General features: G+C 35.7%; 1 protein-coding gene across 1 annotated transcript; it reads left to right on the top strand.

The window, feature by feature from the left end:
• The first annotated feature begins 40 nt into the window (after nucleotides 1–40).
• Nucleotides 41–20,437, top strand: LOC134252764 (diisopropyl-fluorophosphatase-like). The gene is made up of 5 exons (XM_062735276.1): nucleotides 41–248; nucleotides 14,455–14,595; nucleotides 14,895–15,026; nucleotides 16,794–17,010; nucleotides 20,036–20,437. Exons 1-5 carry the CDS (start codon nucleotides 75–77, stop codon nucleotides 20,305–20,307), a joined length of 936 nt encoding a protein of 311 aa, XP_062591260.1. The 5' UTR covers nucleotides 41–74; the 3' UTR covers nucleotides 20,308–20,437.
• Nucleotides 20,438–21,179: the final 742 nt, after the last annotated feature.

Genomic DNA, 21,179 nt, shown 5'->3' with positions numbered 1-21,179 from the left:
CTAATGCTAAAAAAATAAGCAGAAAAATATTTATCTTCAGATTACGACAACTGCCGAAAGCTGAAAAGATAAACATGGACACGATGGAGGTGGTTGAGCCAAAGTTTACAAAACTTGTAGATGGCATGATGGGGGCTGAAGGCCCTGTATTTGACAAGGACGATAATTTCTACATGGTTGCACCTGAAGTAGAGAAAAATGGCAGTTTTGCGGGCCAGGTTCTTCGCATTGATCTGAAGAATAGCAAGGTATTGAGAGATCGAGGCATAATTAAGTGTCACTTGATCCACAGGTGCTTGAGGACAGGACCCCCCCCCCCTTCGATATAGACCCCTGGGCTTTTTCGATTTTTTTCTCATAAAAAATCTTTCATTGCCATATTTGTGATAAGATCTATACCAGCAAATCGAAAAATTACCTAAAACAAACGTTCTATTAAATCTACACTACATTCTCTCTATAAAAATCAACAAGGTTGCCAACTCCGTAAAAAGCTTATTGAACGGAAGTAATGAGGAGAGAACTAATTCCCGATGTTCCCCATATGGCAGACAGACTACTCGGCCCAACGACACCTCGGCCCATGCTGGTTGACACCTCGGCCCTGACAAATCATTGACACCTCGGCCCATACTGAAGACTGCTCGGCCCAAGGAATAAAATTAAATTTATTTTGTTTAAATTAGTTTAATTTTTATTTATTCTCTCATTTTTTTTTTTTTTTGTATTTTCTATGGTAATGTAAATGTATACTATGTATACGTTTACAATAGATATATGATAATTTCAGTATTTCGATCAGTATTTTGTAACAAACCACAGCACAACATCAAATTACAATCCGTTGTTTGGGTAACAGGTCTATTTATTTTTTGCTTTGTTGTTTATTATAATGCAACATTATATTCAATTCAATTCAATTCATTATTTATGTATTTATTAGCCATTTAAAAAAAAAATGTTTGGTTGCCCTCTCCCGACTGACTGATGAATTTACTAATAATTATGTGTAAACCAATAGGTCTACATAGAAGTTTATGTCCTTGTCCACAAGATTTATTGCATGATTTGTTTATTTTTTATATATATATATATTTTACTGTTTTATTTTAAAAACTTTTTCTAATCAATTCAGTAAAATAGGTCTACACAGAAGTTTATGTCCTTGTCCACAAGATTTATTGCATGATTTGTTTATTTTTGATATATATATATTTTACTGTTTTATTTTAAAAACTTTTTCTAATCAATTCAGTAAAATATCAACAATGGTTTCTTAAAGGAACTTTTCATTAACATGATTAAGTCTCGCAATTATGGCTTCTCATAATTAACTCCCCATAGTCACCACCCCCTATGTCACGCGCTCGAGACTCGAAAAGGATGCACTGCGTCTTCTTGTTTGTTTAATGATTAGCACTTATAATTAATGAAGTTACTAATGGATTGTCTTTCTTTAATGACCGTCAAATTGCCGTCTTGGAAGATTGCAAATGTATCAAATTAATTTTCTTTTGCATTTCATAGATATGTAACAGCATAAATAAATAAAATAATAGATATATTTAATATTAAAATGATATATTTTTGTTTGGGCCGAGCAGACTTTAATGTGAGCCGAGGTGTCTTTAATTTTGGGCCGAGCCGTCGAAGCCGAGGTGTCAATGGGCCGAGGTATCGTTGGGCCGAGGTGTCGTTGGGCCGAGCAGTCTGACATTCCCCCATATACCCAAATATGCGTGTAAAATATCAACAATAGATAATTATATTCTTGTTTTTTTGTACGAATTCTTCATTCAAATTTTATTTTCAAACGTTTTGTCGATTTACACAAATATTTAAGTAAAAGAAGATATTTTTATAAATTGCATTTTTAAAAGGGCATAACTCTCACATGCAAATCAGGTATTTGAAAAATAATTAGAGACATTTCATTTGCATCAGCGGTTTAGAAGTGAAAAAAAGTCTAACAGGCCCGGGGGTCTATATTAAGGGGGGGGGGGGGTCCTGTCCTCAAGCACCTGTGACTTGATCATGTGATTTTAAAGTCCAGCACAATCCCTTTATGTTTGACTGGCAAAAAGAGAGCTACAGATCCAAGCATTGTAAAAACCTTTGATATACGCCAACATTTTTTTGTCACATACTTTTGAGTATTTCTTGTCGTATTCCACGTTTTCCTGCTTTAATTTAATCATCAGTACTTTACTTTGTGTTTCTGATACTTTATTTAGCTTCATTCAACATTGACAAACAGATCCTATATGACATTAGATTGTCAGTTTAAAAAAAAATTGCATTCCAACGTCTAGCTGCGATAATGTACGTAGCCTTTTCCGATATTTTAAATCTGATATTTTCTGGAGATGGCTACAATTCTACTGCATCTTCGTAATGGTGCAAATATATTTTTTAAATACAGGTGGCTGCAGACAAATGAATTGTTTTTCAACTTACTTCTAGAAAGATGAAATTTTTATTCACCGTCAACAACAATGTCTGTAAAATTCGGAAACCTAATAAAACTAGAGGTACTGTGAGCAATGAGCTCACTAAATGATACCCCCGCCTCCCATATGAATATAATGGCAGTGTCCATGTTTTGCTCTGGAAAATCAAAAATATGTGTCAGATCAAAAAGTAAAATAGGAGGTGCACAATGGCAATATGTAATAAAGATTCTGTGAAAGTTTCATTAAATTTCCTTCAGTGGTATGAGAGGAGTTGCGGATAAGAGATGGGTACCCCAAAGCGTAACAGACGGACGGACAGACGGACGGACGGACAGACGGACGGAAATACCGATTACTATATACCCTCCCACTTTTCAAGCGGGGGGTATAAAAATACTGAACGTAAGAAGGCCTTTAAAGGCTTGTTGGAAAGGAAATTTTCTCTACTTTTACCAGCTTTATTTTGTTTTCCCTATTTCAACACAGAAACTAGAGGTACTGTGAGCGATGAGCTCACTAAATGATACCCCCCGCCTCCCATATGGTTATCATTGGTGAAAAAGTCCATGTTTTCCTGTGGCCGGGAAACCCAAAATATGTGTCAGATCAAAAAGTTAAATAGGAGGTGCACAATGGCAATATGTAATAAAGATTCTGTGAAAGTTGCATCAAATTTCATTCAGTGGTATGAGAGGAGTTGCGGATAAGAGATGGGTACCCCAAAGCGTAACAGACGGACGGACGGACAGACGGAAGGACATACGGACAGACGGACGGACGGACAGACGTACAGACGGACGCAATTAACGATTATTATATACCCTCCCGCTTTTCAAGCGGGGGGTATAATAAATCTGTTTTTTAACCAGTCACTCTCTTCAGAAGTCAAGACAGACTTCTCGCGTGATGCAATGAGACTTGCTCTTGAAGTTAAGAATAACTTGATGAAGCAAATGTTAGGGTAACTAAATGATTGTGCTGTATAGCATCACTAAACATCAATAATTAAACCATTCCATGTGATATTTTTTCATAAACAGCAATTACATGTACTGGGTATTATGCCTTAAAAAAGGTAATTCCTGTAGAGAATCAGATCCTCTCTCTATAGATCCCTAATTTCATTGGCTGTCCCGAAATAAAATTGATCAACGTTGGTAAACATAGTGGATAAATTCAAGTTGTGATGTTGACATACACGAAAAATAACCGATATATGGATTGTTGTGTGTATTTTTGGATTGATTTATGTCTTGCATAACTACATTTTTGGAGTTAAAGTAAGAAACATTAATTAAATAGCCATTTACTGATAATTTTAGCTGAAATCTTTGCGGAAGTGAATCACTCTCGTCTTGCACTTGCACCATTACAGAGATCCTAAGGAGCTGTAGCTCTCTCCCAAATAAAAAAAGGAGGGGAGGGCAACATTATTGCAGCTATCCAGTGGGGGTCTTGTTAAAACTAGAGGTACTGTGAGCGATGAGCTCACTAAATGATACCCCCCGCCCTCCCATATGATTATAACTGGTGAAACAGTCCATGTTTTCCTGTGGCCGGGAAACCCAAAATATGTGTCGGATCAAAAAGTAAAATAGGAGGTGCACAATGGCAATATGTAATAAAGATTCTGTGAAAGTTTCATCAAATTTCATTCAGTGGTATGAGAGGAGTTACGGATAAGAGATGGGTACCCCAAAGTGTAACAGACGGACGGACGGACAGACAGAAGGACGGACGGACGGACGGATGGAATTAACGATTACTATATACCCTCCCGCTTTTCAAGCGGGGGGTATAATAAAGCACCCTAAAGGAAAACAAAGTATCAGAAAACTTAAGAAATAAAATATCTGGTACATTAACAGTTAGCGTAAACCTAGTGTTGGGCTAAATGTACATTATATATACATGTATGTTAAGTGCAGTGGCAGGTATTTATCATCTGTGTTTAACCTTAATCCTGTTCATAATAAAGATAATAGCATTTAGAAGGACCAATAAATTAAATAGGAGTCTAGTGAAAACAGCAATGTAGATTCTGATAGGCCTTTAAATAAAAAAAAAATAGGATGACATACAGTTTTTCATATACATTAACATACTAAAAAAAACTTAAGTATGATAAGATAGCAAACTAAAGCTTTTTTGAACAGCCAGTCACCCTGTTTAGCCAATTCAAGCTACATGTATATAACTATATCAAGAGATTGTACTCAATCTAAAAAAAGAATGATAAATGTTTCTACTGTAAAATTATTCCAAGTTATAACATGTTAACCTCATGCATTCAGTTGAAAAAGTCTACTAGAAAACAGTAGAATGGCAAGGGATGTGAGAGCGAATGCTGAATTAAATAAACTTTCTGATCACTAAAATAAAAGATAGTAGCAGTTTTGTAGGTCCATGTATCCTTGAATGATATGCTTTTATCATGTTTATAGTACTATGTAGGGAAACAAGTGATAATGAACTTAATCATACCATGTGTTCAATTAACCTAAATATCTGACTAGCAGCTAGGCTAGGCGCTATGATCTTGAATTGTCTAAGAAACAATGACGTAAAGCGACAGAAAAGCAGTACCCCACAGGGAGCACAATATAAACTTTTCAAAGGAGAAAAATGTGGGTCATTAACAAGTATTTATAAAGAATCAAGACTCCTCAAGGAAGCATGAAATGAAATCAAATTTTAACCCCCCCCCCCCCCCCCCCCCCGAAAACCCTACAAACAAACAAAGAGGAGAGTTAAACATTTTAAACATATCTTGTTCAGCATGATTATCAAAATAATAGGATATAATGTATCAATTCAGTTAAGGCAAGGCTTATATTGACTGAATGCGAGAGTAGGAGTGTGATAAGTAATTACCTAAGTAAATAAAAATGAAGGTAATGATTGAGTAATAAACAAATATATATTTATACCTTTCCTCTCTAAGTATCTACTGGAAACATGATTTCATTAAACAGATTTTCTGTAACTTTAACCGAAAAATAATTTCTAAGATAATAGAATTATACCCACCCATAAGGGCATTACCTCCAGGAATAGCTAGATTGTTAGAGTCCTGCATGAGTATTTGTTTATGGTGAAATTATTACTGATAGACTTACAATGTGTGTTAATCACTCTGTTATTATCACTTACAGGAAAGTGATGAAGTTGTATTGCCATGGTAATATCATTGATTTTAATTTACATAATGAAGTCTTATTGTAATGGCTAAGTATGTTTATAGTATATAAAACAGGATAACATGCTAACAATGAGAAACAATACATGCAAGTTGTGTGAGTTTTGGTGGACATCTAAATGCATACAGCTTATGTTTAACAAGTGCAGTCATTCATAATTTAATGGAGCGTGCAGTCTTATGGGATTTATACTGGAACTCACAACCAAAGAATCAGCGGTCTAGACTCAGAATAATGCATAGGACTTAAAATCTCAGGATAATTAAGTGGTTCATGAGATTAGTGGACTCAACTGTGAGATAAGTGGTTCAGACTTAAGGGGGCCGACTATAGTTTTATTGTGTGAAAACTACAATAGCGAAACTCTTCATTTTTATACCATATATAACTTACATTAACTTCAGTGTACATGCAAAGTTTGGGGAAAATCTACTGTCCAGGTATTTTTGAGGGACCGCCTCAAAATACAGGTACATTTACTATAGGATTATATAGGAAAATGCCAATTTTTAGCACTTGAAAGCAAATTATACAAATACTACAATAGACATTTTGTTCAAACTATAATATTTGATGAGTAATACTATATTATACAATATATTGTAACGGTCCAGAGATTTGACAGATTAGTTTTATACAGAGTTATTGAACCTGATTATTGTTGACATTGTAGGAGAGTTGAGATGAATTTGTATATGTGTTATAATTACTTGACATTGCAAGAATATGTACTGATTTATGCTTTGCATGTAGTTGATAGGTGATTATTGACAAGTTTAAGTCATTTACATGAGTTGAAATAGTTTGTGCACATGTTTTGAGTTACGTAGAAATCAGCTGATCGTAGCTGTAGTAAAGTTGTGGTATTACTTTAGCTTACTTCATGTTTCAGGGACTTTGATTGGTCTTCTGTAGTAGGTAAACCATAGATTTATAGATGAAATCATGTTTTCTTGAAGTTTAACTTGTTTTCAGTTAATTATCGGCAGTTTATAGACTGGTAGATTTGTTTACGAACTTGGCGGTCGTAAATTGTGTAGGTTGAGCCCGATCATAAAAGTTACGATAGTTTTCGGATTTTTGGAGTTAATTGTGTTATTTGTTGATTTAAATGGAGATTAATTTACTTATTCTAATTGAAGAATGTATTCAGAGATTACTTTCATTCAGAAAAGTTGTCTTGTATGTAGTTATTAGATTTTTCTATAGACTTTGCTGTTTACGGGAAATGTCACGAGAGATTCTCCAACGTTTTCCAATGAGTCCAACAGTTTCCAACTTTTACGTCATGTTGTTGTATAAAAGAGAGAGATTCAAGGAATTTTTGGCTCTTCTGCTAGGTTGATTTGTTTCGAGAGGACGTGTTTTAGGGGTAAGGAGTTAGTATGGGTTGGGCGTTTTGAATTTAGATTTAATAATGACTTTTTAGTTTTAGTTTAAGAAGAGCCAGGGTTATTTTAAGGATTTTTAGGAACTTTTGGAATATTTGTGGAATTTTATAGGAAGTTTTGATCAGGTTTAGTGAATTTTAATTGAGAAATTGGACTTGGTTAAAATTTGCTGGTTGTTTGAAATTTTTGGTAAATTGTTGTTGAATTTTAGAATTACTTGAAATTGTTTAGGTAATTTATACATTTAGCTAAAGAAGCTAGTGTATTTCTAAATTTTGCTACTGTTTTTAACTGGAACTCAGACTTAGGAAATTTGCAGGAATTACTGGTGTTTGAAATTTGTTAGGAATTAATTAGGTTTAAGGGATTAAGTTTTAGTTATTGGTTTTTACTTTCATCCAGGAGGTCTGGGAGGAAGTTTTGAGAGTTAGGAGTTTTGTGAGTTGCATTGAAGTTGGTTTTAGGTAAGATAAGACTTATAGGTGACAAGAGACAGACTGAGACAGAGTTTAGAATTTGTTGATTGTTTAATTGAGAGATAATTATTATAATAAATGGTAAAACTGTATTTTGTTTCATTTCAAGTACAGAGATTTACAAAGTTTTATCAAAGTGTGATTTTCCAACAAGATGGAAATTGTGGGATATAAAAGAGTAAGAACAGAGTAATGAGATAAATGAGTATTTAAGAATTTTAGTGACTTCCGTAGGTCTAGATTGTAACGAGCTTGACAAATAGAGAAGAAAAGCTGAGAGATTTCGTGTATTTATAAATTTAGTGTAACTTAGAGAGCGCGGGTTAATAAAAGGAGGTTTAGGTTTTGGGCAGTGGGGTATTATCTGAGTTCATTGATTAAAGGGAGATAATTTAGTGTGTGGTGATATAAGATTAAAGAGTGTTGAGTTTTGAACCACTGTGCCATACTAGCCCTCCTGAGCTCGGGTTGAGCTGTGTAACGCAAGCCTTGCCACGAAAGATAAGACAGCCCCTATAGATAGAGTGAGGGAGTGCGGTCCCGGCAGTAGTAGGAGAGGTGCCGTCCGCCTGGCCCCCACCCCGTTACACTTGGCGTCGCCGGTAGGATTTGTATTTCCAACCAAGGAGTGTTGGTACCACAAATCCAGTGAAACGAACATCTCTAACTACAAAAATGGTGAAGAGGAGACAACAAGCCTCAACAAAACCTAGACGAGAGGGAAGTCAAGCTGATCATGAGGAGATACAGCAGATTACAGATGATGAGATGAACATTGGAACCTTGACGGTCACTGAAGGAGAAACAGATTATGAAACTACAGCAAATGAATTTGTGTCATCTGAGGAAGATGACATGCCAAATACTATCAGACCACAAATCAACGTTGGAGCTGAAGTCCATATGAGAAGCAGTCCATCACTACCAAGCACTAGGCGAGATGCAGATCTACGTGAAGTGAGAAGGCCTACACCAGTGAGGCATGTTGGAAGACCTGGATTACGGAGGAGGCTGGGAAACGCTGATCTAACAGAACAACCAATCCCTATAAGAAATTCTTCCAACGACGCAGGAGACAATTCACTTGGTATTTTTAATGAAATAAAAGGAGCCTTGAAGGAGATGACGAATCAGATCTCAGCTATCCAGACAGCCTTTGCGGGATTCACCGACCAACGGAATTCTGCCCATGCTGTTGAAAACCTGGAAAATGGCAAGTCCTCTGACCGCCTTGCGAGGAGCATGGCACATCAGAGGAGGAAAACCCAGTTAACACCCAGGGACCAGTATCAATCCCCCTCATCTTCAGAGGAAGAGATAGAACCAATACCCAGGAGACGGTCATCAAATGGCAGTGTCAGGACCAGTGAAATTTTCCAACCAACCCACAAAGGCCAGAAATCAAATGTGAAGTTACCAGCTTTTACAGGAAAGGCTGAAAAATGGGAAGTTTGGTACAACAGATTTGAGGCTGTCGCCCATATTGAGCATTGGACACAGGAGGAAAAACTGCGTGAAATCCTCCCAAGGCTACAAGGAGTAGCTGGGGAGTTTGCATACGGACAGTTACCCACCTCAGTCCTAAGTAACTACAAACGCCTACTGAAGGAGCTGCAAAGCAGATTTGGTGAAGTTGAGACTACCAAACTCTACATAATGCAGTTTACCCACAGAAACCAACAGCCTGGTGAATCAGCCGAGGATTATGCTGCTGAGCTTAAACGTTTGTATGATAAAGCTTACAAAAACAGAGGCATCTCAATCAGACAGGAGGATTTGTTAAGGAGATTCCTCCTAGGACTTCGAGACCAGAAGACAAGGATTTTTGTGGAACTGAATAAGGAGCCCGAGACAATCGAGGATGCTGTATATCATGTGGTACATTACCTGGAGACCACCAGATATCCCCATAATCCAGAAGACAGTGACAGGAAGGAAAAGAAACCCACAAGACAGGTCAATGCTCCAGTCAAGCAGAAACCTGTTAAGAAATCAGTAAAGCCACAGGAAAAGCAATCAACAGGATGGAAGTCTGCACAACAGAAACCCCAAACAGGTGCTCCAAGGACCATCACCATACAGGAAGGAGATCTTCAAAATCTGGTAAAGCAGTTGGTAGAGGAACAAATCAGATCTCAATTACAGACACAGTCTACAGAGAGGTCATCTGATTCCAACCAATGGCCAGGGAGGAGGGAAAATCCCACCAATGCCTTCAATGTAAGATCACCTTACAATGGTAACCTACCAGCACCCCGGGGACAAGCAGATCCTCAAACAAGTAGACCAAATAATGGAATTTGTTTTGCTTGTGGCCAAAACGGACACTTTGCCAGGAGCTGTCCACTGAGGAATCAACAGAAAACTCGTAACAACGAGGGGAGATTCCAACAGAGTACTCTTAGTACTGCCAATCAACAACGACCCAACGATATCCAGCGAAGTGGAGATGAAACCTTGATGCAGAGTTCCTCTCCAAATTTGACCCACATGTCGTCAAACTAGAGAGGGTCACTCCTGTTGACCAGGGAGTGACCCAAACTGAAGGGAAAGATAACGGTCATAGGAAAATGCAGGAGACAACACGTACAACAGGAGTAACAACCCTTGGTGATCAAGGTATCACACAAATTGCAAGACAACTCATGAGGAGTGAGGGCATCTACATAAAAGGGAAGATTCAAGGCATGAAGGTCATGCTTACAGTCGACACGGGAGCTATCCGGACGGTGCTGTCAGACCGAGCCTACAGGAAGATCCCTGAGGATGTACGACCCCACTTAGAGAAGTCTTACATGTTAACCAGTGTAAATGACCAACCTCTGAAGGAGATGGGGAAAGCCAAGTTCCAGTTTGAATTGGGAGAATTGAAGTTTAAGGAAGAATTAGTTGTTGCTGAAATTGAAGATGAAGCGTTATTGGGCTTAGATGTGCTGATGAAGGGTCCCGGTGGACCAGCAAATATTAATCTTAGAGAGGGTGTCATCCTGTTGAATGGTTGTTCAATCCCCTGCATCCAGAACAATCAACCCAGCAGACTTAGGAAAGTCTGTGCTGAGGAAGATTATCAGATTCCTGCCAAATCAGAAATGATTGTGGATGTACCAGTACTTGTTGATAGAGAAGAAGATGAGTGTCGTGAAGTGTCAAACGATTTTATAGTGGAACCGTTGGAAGAGCTTCCTGCTAGATATCCAGAGACAATGGCAGATAATGTTGTTGAAAATAATGATGATGTTATGGGAAGTAAAATCAGCATTGCAGATTCCTCTGAGGAAGAGGTAAATACAGTGATCATCCAGGGAGATGAAGAAGACAAAACTAAGAAGTTTGACTTAGGATCCGACATATTGATGTTACGTCAAAGTCAAGGAAAGGATACCGACTATGGTGCAGTGCCAGTGAGGAGACTGAACTTATTGCCATCTGTGAAATCCACTGTCCATGGTGGCAACGATGGAACCATCACTGCAGCCTTACCTGTGCAGTGGGAAACCAACGTTGGAATCATCAGGAATCTCGCCATGAAGGGGACAGGAGAAGGGGGCATTGGTGGAGCAAGACCCTCATCGTTCACAGAGGACCCGCAGACGGAGTACAATAAGGTAAACACTTTACAGCTTTGATGATTACCATGATGGTATGAGGTGATGATCATGAGCCAAGCTGAGACGGACCAGACAGTGATGCTTGACGGTAAGACGTAATCTGATGGGACGATGCCTTGATGAGAAGGACCAGGAATCACGTGTGATTGTGTTATATGGAACTGTGCTAAGTGATATTCTATTCTAGGAAAGAATGAAGGACGGTAAATTAAAGCATTGATACATGTATGTGTACATTATAGCCAAAGTTCTAATTTCAGATATTATGTCATATTGTAATGTATTGATGATTGTACATTGTAAGGTAGACACTTTGACCTTAATGTTTAGATTTAATATTTACTTGAGATAAGTCATTTGTGAGGACACAAATATTTTGAGAGGAGGGTAGTGTAACGGTCCAGAGATTTGACAGATTAGTTTTATACAGAGTTATTGAACCTGATTATTGTTGACATTGTAGGAGAGTTGAGATGAATTTGTATATGTGTTATAATTACTTGACATTGCAAGAATATGTACTGATTTATGCTTTGCATGTAGTTGATAGGTGATTATTGACAAGTTTAAGTCATTTACATGAGTTGAAATAGTTTGTGCACATGTTTTGAGTTACGTAGAAATCAGCTGATCGTAGCTGTAGTAAAGTTGTGGTATTACTTTAGCTTACTTCATGTTTCAGGGACTTTGATTGGTCTTCTGTAGTAGGTAAACCATAGATTTATAGATGAAATCATGTTTTCTTGAAGTTTAACTTGTTTTCAGTTAATTATCGGCAGTTTATAGACTGGTAGATTTGTTTACGAACTTGGCGGTCGTAAATTGTGTAGGTTGAGCCCGATCATAAAAGTTACGATAGTTTTCGGATTTTTGGAGTTAATTGTGTTATTTGTTGATTTAAATGGAGATTAATTTACTTATTCTAATTGAAGAATGTATTCAGAGATTACTTTCATTCAGAAAAGTTGTCTTGTATGTAGTTATTAGATTTTTCTATAGACTTTGCTGTTTACGGGAAATGTCACGAGAGATTCTCCAACGTTTTCCAATGAGTCCAACAGTTTCCAACTTTTACGTCATGTTGTTGTATAAAAGAGAGAGATTCAAGGAATTTTTGGCTCTTCTGCTAGGTTGATTTGTTTCGAGAGGACGTGTTTTAGGGGTAAGGAGTTAGTATGGGTTGGGCGTTTTGAATTTAGATTTAATAATGACCTTTTAGTTTTATTTTAAGAAGAGCCAGGGTTATTTTAAGGATTTTTAGGAACTTTTGGAATATTTGTGGAATTTTATAGGAAGTTTTGGCTAAGTTTTAGTGAATTTTAACTGAGAAATTGGACTTGGTTAAAATTTGCTGGTTGTTTGAATTTTTGGTAAATTGTTGATAAATTTTAGAATTACTTGAAATTGTTTAGGTACTTTATACATTTAGCTAAGGAAGCTAGTGTATTTCTAAATTTTGCTACTGTTTTTAACTGAAATTCAGACTTAGGAAATTTGCAGGAATTACTGGTGTTTGAAATTTGTTAGGAATTAATTAGGTTTAAGGGATTAAGTTTTAGTTATTGGTTTTTACTTTCATCCAGGAGGTCTGGGAGGAAGTTTTGAGAGTTAGGAGTTTTGTGAGTTGCATTGAAGTTGGTTTTAGGTAAGATAAGACTTATAGGTGACAAGAGACAGACTGAGACAGAGTTTAGAATTTGTTGATTGTTTAATTGAGAGATAATTATTATAATAAATGGTAAAACTGTATTTTGTTTCATTTCAAGTACAGAGATTTACAAAGTTTTATCAAAGTGTGATTTTCCAACAAGATGGAAATTGTGGGATATAAAAGAGTAAGAACAGAGTAATGAGATAAATGAGTATTTAAGAATTTTAGTGACTTCCGTAGGTCTAGATTGTAACGAGCTTGACAAATAGAGAAGAAAAGCTGAGAGATTTCGTGTATTTATAAATTTAGTGTAACTTAGAGAGCGCGGGTTAATAAAAGGAGGTTTAGGTTTTGGGCAGTGGGGTATTATCTGAGTTCATTGATTAAAGGGAGATAATTTAGTGTGTGGTGATATAAGATTAAAGAGTGTTGAGTTTTGAACCACTGTGCCATACTAGCCCTCCTGAGCTCGGGTTGAGCTGTGTAACGCAAGCCTTGCCACGAAAGATAAGACAGCCCCTATAGATAGAGTGAGGGAGTGCGGTCCCAGCAGTAGTAGGAGAGGTGCCGTCCGCCTGCCCCCCCACCCCGTTACAATATGTAAGAAACACAAAATTCTACCGCCTTGTTACCAGAGGGGACATCTCAAAATGAAAAAAATTAGCAAATTTAACTATTTTTATAGAGTATTATTAAATATGACCTACACAATGGATTCACATGAAAACATAATAAAAATATTGGAGATATTCTCAAATTTCTATTTTTTAAATTTCAAGAGCATCTGTTTATTACTTTTTCTTTAATAATATTTTTATTACCCCTTTCTTTAAGAGCAACAGATTATCATAACGTCAAAAACACACTGCAACGACGTCAACCTACTATCAATTGCAAAATCGGTTAAAAAATCAGTTATATCAAATTGTAATTATATTTTTATATCTAAAATTTCTTAATTTTGTTTAATTGTATTTATTAAGCGAAAAAAATTGCATTAAAACAGTAAATATGCTTCATTTTACAAAGATGCGCGAAATGTTGCGCAATGGAAACTATAGTCGGCCCCCTTAACTTTGAGAGTAATGGTTCAGACTCAACAATGAGATTAGTGGTTCAGACTCAACAGTGAGATTAGTGGTTCAGACTCAACAATGAGATTAGTGGTTCAGACTCAACAATGAGATTAGTGGTTCAGACTCAACAATGAGATTAGTGGTTCAGACTCAACAATGAGATTAGTGGTTCAGACTCACTATGAGATGATTGGTTCAGACTCAACAATGAGATTAGTGGTTCAGACTCAACAATGAGATTAGTGGTTCAGACTCAACAATGAGATTAGTGGTTCAGACTCACTATGAGATTAGTGGTTCAGATACAAGTATGAGATTAGTGGTTCAGCCTCAACTATGAGATTAGTGGTTCAGACTCAACAATGAGTTAAGTGGTTCAAACTTAATTATGAGATTAGTGATTCAGACACAACTATGAGATTAGTGGTTCAGCCTCAACTATGAGATTAGTGGTTCAGCCTCAACTATGAGATTAGTGGTTCAGACTCAACTATGAGATAAGTGGTTCAAACTTAGTTATGAGGTTAGTGGTTCAGACACAACTATGAGATTAGTGGTACAAGTGTATAATGGCTTAATGTTAACATTTTTTTCTTCAGTCCTCCATTTTGTGTGAGCCTGCTGTGGATGGAGATGGGGGGATCCCCGCGGGGTGTCAGTGTGATAAAGACAACGTCTTATGGATCGCAGACATGAGGCTCGGGCTCATCACTGTGGACAGAAATGGTACCTTCAAACAGGTGGAGGATCATCCGAGATCAAAATTGTTATTAAATCTTAGCTTAACATGTCAGAAAGTAACTTTTATGAGTTTCATTAAAAGGCTTATTTTTAGTTTTCATTAGGAAAAAAATCCATATTTATTGGGTTTTTATTTTACAATTTTACTTTTCTGCTTTTAAAGGGACAAAACTTTTGTCTTCATGCATCAAATTCAAGTAAATTGATTTCTGGTTGAATGAATAATTCCAGGTAAGAAAAACTTGCAAAATTATTTTTGTATTACATGTATTTGATTAAATTTTGGATATTCCCATAGATTTGTAAAGAGGATAAGACAGGCCGTACAATGCAGGGCTGTAATGACTGCACCTTTGATTATGAGGGAAATCTTTGGATAACAGCGCCAGCTGGAAAAATCGCCCCTCACCCATACGAGAGGTCAATGGAGGTACAAATATGTACATGATTATAGAGAGCTCTTATGTATTATTTTACTTCATCACTTAGTAATAAACTAGAGGCACTGTGAGCAATGAGCTCACTAATACGCCAGTTTCGAGATTGTAACTCTCCTACGATAGAGGCGCAAAAAGTATCCATTTCGGCAGGGAGGTGGGACAGGTTGTTTCTGTACAGAAACGTGCATAAGTAAATGAACGATATTTATGGCTTTTAAAATTTATTAAATGTTATAAAAAGATAATGATATTAAGCAGTGATGCATTTGATGATTTTATCAAGTTCAACTATGCATATTTACAAATCTACTTTAAATTTATAGGTACTTGAAAACGAAAGAAACGTCATAGTCTTAATAAAAAGTAACCGATTTTCTTGATCGTACAACCTTCTTTTTTTTTCTTTTTTTAAAAAGTTTGTGGGTTTTTTGAAATTATAATAAGGAAAAGAATCAATGTGTCATTTAGATCGCCTATGTACAATGATCAGATGCATGTGTACCGGTTTTCTTAGAGGTCCTAATTTCTTCCCATGTCTGAAAAGTCTCACATCCACCGACATTTTCTTTTTTGTTACGATTCTTTAACTTTATAAAATGACTTCTTTAAATTAATTCGGTTATTCTCGAAATGTAGAGTGCATCCTGACAGTCATGTAGTTATGATAAACCAGTATATCGATGATACAATGTATCCAATATATAAACATCAAATATAGTTGTCCCACCTGTTTGTTTACGTGGCAACGAAACTCCCCTCCTTAACGAAAGAGCGCACCAAGGGAGATAATCTCGAAACTTGCGTATTGATAGCCCCCTTCCCCTCCCATGTGTCCATGTTTTGCTAATACTCATGTGGGAGGCGGGGGTATCATTTATTGAGCTCTTTGCTCACAGTACCTCTAGTTTGTATATGGATCCATTTTATTAAACATAATTTTCATAAAAAAATTATTGTGATGTCACAATTGTTGATATGAAACTATACATGTGTAAAACATCAGCAATATTCTACTATAAAGGCATAAACATGTGCCAACTATTTTGTCAGATAATTTGGTGTAGAATGTGGCTCTCAATTTACCCTGAACATTTATACTTTGTTCTGATTCTATGATAAACTTTTGCTTAGTGCTTCACGTCAAAGAGATCATGTGAAATTGATTCCAACGGAACAAAAAATTGGAGGATATTTTTAATCTTTTATATAACAGTTAAATATATTCATTTATATAGAATTTAATTCACGAGTAGAACAGAATTTTTATAATAATATATTGAGTGAGAAGAACTAATACTAGTATTCTGTCTCATGAGTGAAATAAATTCTATATTCATGCAACTACAAAACATTGAAATTTCTGTTTATTTCATTTTCTTTGATTTTCCCATAGCATCTGTCTTTTTGTAGGACAGTGTCACAGGCTGTGAAGTCATAGTTGAGTGTTTGAGAAGTCATTGCTTCGCGATTGTGAAATTCAAAACATTGTATACATGAAGTACAATTTACAAATAATTCATGGCAGTTTTAGTCTTTATCATAATATATACTCTATCATAAGAAATCACGGACATTTTTACAACATTCTTTGTGAAGGGAAAGAAAATTGAAAGTTTAGATACAGTTTTGATATTCTTTCACACAGTAACAAAATATTACCTTTATTCAATAAATATAAAAGTCCTTCATCTTTCAGATGTTATAAATTCCACAAAACAAACGACAGCGTATAGTAAATATTTTTTGTTTGTTGGTAGGAGCTGTTTGGATCTGTGTACTGCTTCACCAATCAGAGGGAGATGTTGTTGATTGATACAGGGCTGAGGTTTCCTAATGGCATCGCTGTCTTACATTCCCCTGACGGCAGACCTCAGACCCTGATTGTAGCCGAGACCCCCACTAAATCCCTATGGGCCTACAACATCCAGGGTCCAGGGAAAGTGGGGCAGAGGAAACTATGGGGAAAACTGCCAGGTAAATATAAAATGTTACTATTTTAATTGATGGGTTTCTATGCACATATCAGTGTCACTTTAATGATTTTAATTTAAGAATTAGAAAAAAATCCATTTGTTTGCAGTTGCTTCAATTTGGCAAATAAAAATGTGAATTAAGTGTTAAAATAAAACACAGGCTAAAATTTTGATAAATTTGTACATTGCCAATTTTCCAATTTCATTCATTATGCCCATCAGTACACACATTTATGAATTTTTTTTTATTGAGCTGGTGTTCCATATCAGGTTACAATAGAGGAGTTTTTATTGTTAGTTTTATATTGACAGGTGATTTGGAGGGAGGACAGGTTACAATAGAGAAGCTTTTATTGTTAGTTTTATATTGACAGGTGATTTGGAGGGAGGACAGGTAACAATAGAGAAGTTTTTATTGTTAGTTTTATATTGACAGGTGTTTTGGAGGGAGGACAGGTAACAATAGAGAAGTTTTTATTGTTAGTTTTATATTGACAGGTAATTTGGAGGGAGGACAGGTAACAATAGAGAAGTTTCATTGTTAGTTTTATATTGACAGGTGACTTGGAGGGAGGACAGGTTACAATAGAGAAGTTTTTATTGTTAGTTTTATATTGACAGGTGATTTGGAGGGAGGACAGGTAACAATAGAGAAGTTTTTATTGTTAGTTTTATATTGACAGGTGATTTGGAGGGAGGAATGGTTACAATAGAAAAAGTTTTTATTGTTAGTTTTATATTTTGACAGGTGATTTGGAGGGAGGACAGGTTACAATAGAGAAGTTTTTATTGTTAGTTTTATATTGACAGGTGATTTGGAGGGAGGACAGGTTACAATAGAGAAGTTTTTATTGTTAGTTTTACATTTTGACAGGTGATTTGGAGGGAGGAATGGTTACAATAGAAAAAGTTTTTATTGTTAGTTTTATATTTTGACAGGTGATTTGGAGGGAGGACAGGTTACAATAGAGAAGTTTTCATTGTTAGTTTTATATTTTGACAGGTGACTTGGAGGGAGGAATGGTTACAATAGAGAAGTTTTTATTGTTAGTTTTATATTTTGACAGGTGACTTGGAGGGAGGACAGGTAACAATAGAGAAGTTTTTATTGTTAGTTTTATATTTTGACAGGTGACTTGGAGGGAGGACAGGTAACAATAGAGAAGTTTTTATTGTTAGTTTTATATTTTGACAGGTGACTTGGAGGGAGGAATGGTTACAATAGAGAAGTTTTCATTGTTAGTTTTATATTTTGACAGGTGATTTGGAGGGAGGACAGGTTACAATAGAGAAGTTTTCATTGTTAGTTTTATATTTTGACAGGTGACTTGGAGGGAGGAATGGTTACAATAGAGAAGTTTTTATTGTTAGTTTTATATTTTGACAGGTGATTTGGAGGGAGGACAGGTTACAATAGAGAAGTTTTCATTGTTAGTTTTATATTTTGACAGGTGATTTGGAGGGAGGACAGGTTACAATAGAGAAGTTTTCATTGTTAGTTTTATATTTTGACAGGTGATTTGGAGGGAGGAATGGTTACAATAGAGAAGTTTTTATTGTTAGTTTTATATTTTGACAGGTGACTTGGAGGGAGGAATGGTTACAATAGAGAAGTTTTTATTGTTAGTTTTATATTTTGACAGGTGATTTGGAGGGAGGACAGGTTACAATAGAGAAGTTTTCATTGTTAGTTTTATATTGACAGGTGATTTGGAGGGAGGACAGGTTACAATAGAGAAGTTTTTATTGTTAGTTTTATATTGACAGGTGACTTGGAGGGAGGACAGGTAACAATAGAGAAGTTTCATTGTTAGTTTTATATTGACAGGTGACTTGGAGGGAGGACAGGTTACAATAGAGAAGTTTTTATTGTTAGTTTTATATTTTGACAGGTGACTTGGAGGGAGGAATGGTTACAATAGAGAAGTTTTTATTGTTAGTTTTATATTGACAGGTGATTTGGAGGGAGGACAGGTAACAATAGAGAAGTTTTATTGTTAGTTTTATATTGACAGGTGATTTGGAGGGAGGACAGGTAACAATAGAGAAGTTTTTATTGTTAGTTTTATATTTTGACAGGTGACTTGGAGGGAGGACAGGTAACAATAGAGAAGTTTTTATTGTTAGTTTTATATTGACAGGTGATTTGGAGGGAGGAATGGTTACAATAGAAAAAGTTTTTATTGTTAGTTTTATATTTTGACAGGTGATTTGGAGGGAGGACAGGTTACAATAGAGAAGTTTTCATTGTTAGTTTTATATTGACAGGTGATTTGGAGGGAGGACAGGTTACAATAGAGAAGTTTTCATTGTTAGTTTTATATTGACAGGTGATTTGGAGGGAGGACAGGTTACAATAGAGAAGTTTCATTGTTAGTTTTATATTGACAGGTGATTTGGAGGGAGGACAGGTTACAATAGAGAAGTTTTCATTGTTAGTTTTATATTTTGACAGGTGACTTGGAGGGAGGAATGGTTACAATAGAGAAGTTTTTATTGTTAGTTTTATATTTTGACAGGTGACTTGGAGGGAGGACAGGTAACAATAGAGAAGTTTTTATTGTTAGTTTTATATTGACAGGTGATTTGGAGGGAGGAATGGTTACAATAGAAAGAGTTTTTATTGTTAGTTTTATATTTTGACAGGTGATTTGGAGGGAGGACAGGTTACAATAGAGAAGTTTTCATTGTTAGTTTTATATTTTGACAGGTGACTTGGAGGGAGGAATGGTTACAATAGAGAAGTTTTTATTGTTAGTTTTATATTTTGACAGGTGACTTGGAGGGAGGACAGGTAACAATAGAGAAGTTTTTATTGTTAGTTTTATATTTTGACAGGTGACTTGGAGGGAGGACAGGTTACAATAGAAAAGTTTTTATTGTTAGTTTTATATTTTGACAGGTGACTTGGAGGGAGGACAGGTTACAATAGAGAAGTTTTTATTGTTAGTTTTATATTGACAGGTGATTTGGAGGGAGGACAGGTAACAATAGAGAAGTTTTTATTGTTAGTTTTATATTGACAGGTGACTTGGAGGGAGGACCGGATGGTATGGACTTTGATGAGGAGAACAATCTCTTAGTGGCTCACTGGGGGTCGGGATTTCTGGAGGTGTTTGGAAGAGAGGGAGGGAACCCCCACACCCGCATAAGGTGCCCCTTCTCCAGGACTAGTAACCTCCACTTCAGGAAGGGGACAAAGGAAGTGTACGTCACCGAGCACAATTCTCACGGGCTGTGGAAGTTTGAGTGGCAGAGGGCCGGCAAGTTGCAGTATTGTGACATCATATCTCTGTGAGGCAGCTTATTTTACTGTATTTATTGAGTTATCATGACTTTATCAATGGTGCTAATTCTTGCCTTAAAACACTGCTAGGTTGTTGAAAAATTAAAACAACTCTCCGTTTATTGTATGATGCATTTATTGTTGCAGAAAACAATTTGTTTGCATATTTTGATATACATATGTACAATGTACATATATAATGTATGCAATATATCAACAATAGCTGCATAGTTTTGGTTTAAATTGACAATCATTAAAATACAAGAAAACAAGCTTATAACTAAATGCCAAAAACAGACAGTTCTGCTTTGAAATATGTGCAATTTGTTATATCAATTAAAGTTACAATGTATTTTGAAGTTAATGGAAATGAAAATTACTTTGCTATAAGCATCAATTCATTATAAGCACATTTTTCTGTAATTTTACGCAGGTATATCTACAAATACTTTTTGGAAAATCTTGGAAATTTTTGTTCATATTGTATTTTACACTTTGATTATTGCAAATTTATTGAAATGTTTATTTACATATTTTAGAGTCATGATTTATTTTTATTTATTGTTGAATATTTCACAATTTTATAAAAAAAATTGTTAACATTCCAATAAAATTATTTTATGCAAATTGTTTTTGTTGTGAATGCCAACCGAAAAAGAAATTAGTAACCAAATGATACAAAAATATTTAAATAGGTATACAGGAAGACAAAAAAAGTAGAGGGAATGGCACAAATGACAAAATTGGATACTGGTATATCAAAAATACTGTTATTATATTTAATTTAATTCATATTTGGCACATTTGGCAAGCTCAGTAGTTGGTCATTTTTGTGGCAAATCACAATCACACAGAAATCTTTTATAATTTATTATGACGATTAA

This window comes from Saccostrea cucullata, unplaced genomic scaffold (genome assembly GCF_032062105.1).
Source record: "Saccostrea cucullata isolate Sc308-1 unplaced genomic scaffold, CSIRO_AGI_Scuc_v1 ctg101, whole genome shotgun sequence".
NCBI classification, from domain to species: Eukaryota; Metazoa; Mollusca; class Bivalvia; order Ostreida; family Ostreidae; genus Saccostrea; species Saccostrea cuccullata.
Note: the sequence above shows the minus strand (reverse complement) of the source record. Positions and strands in the feature narration are given on the sequence as shown.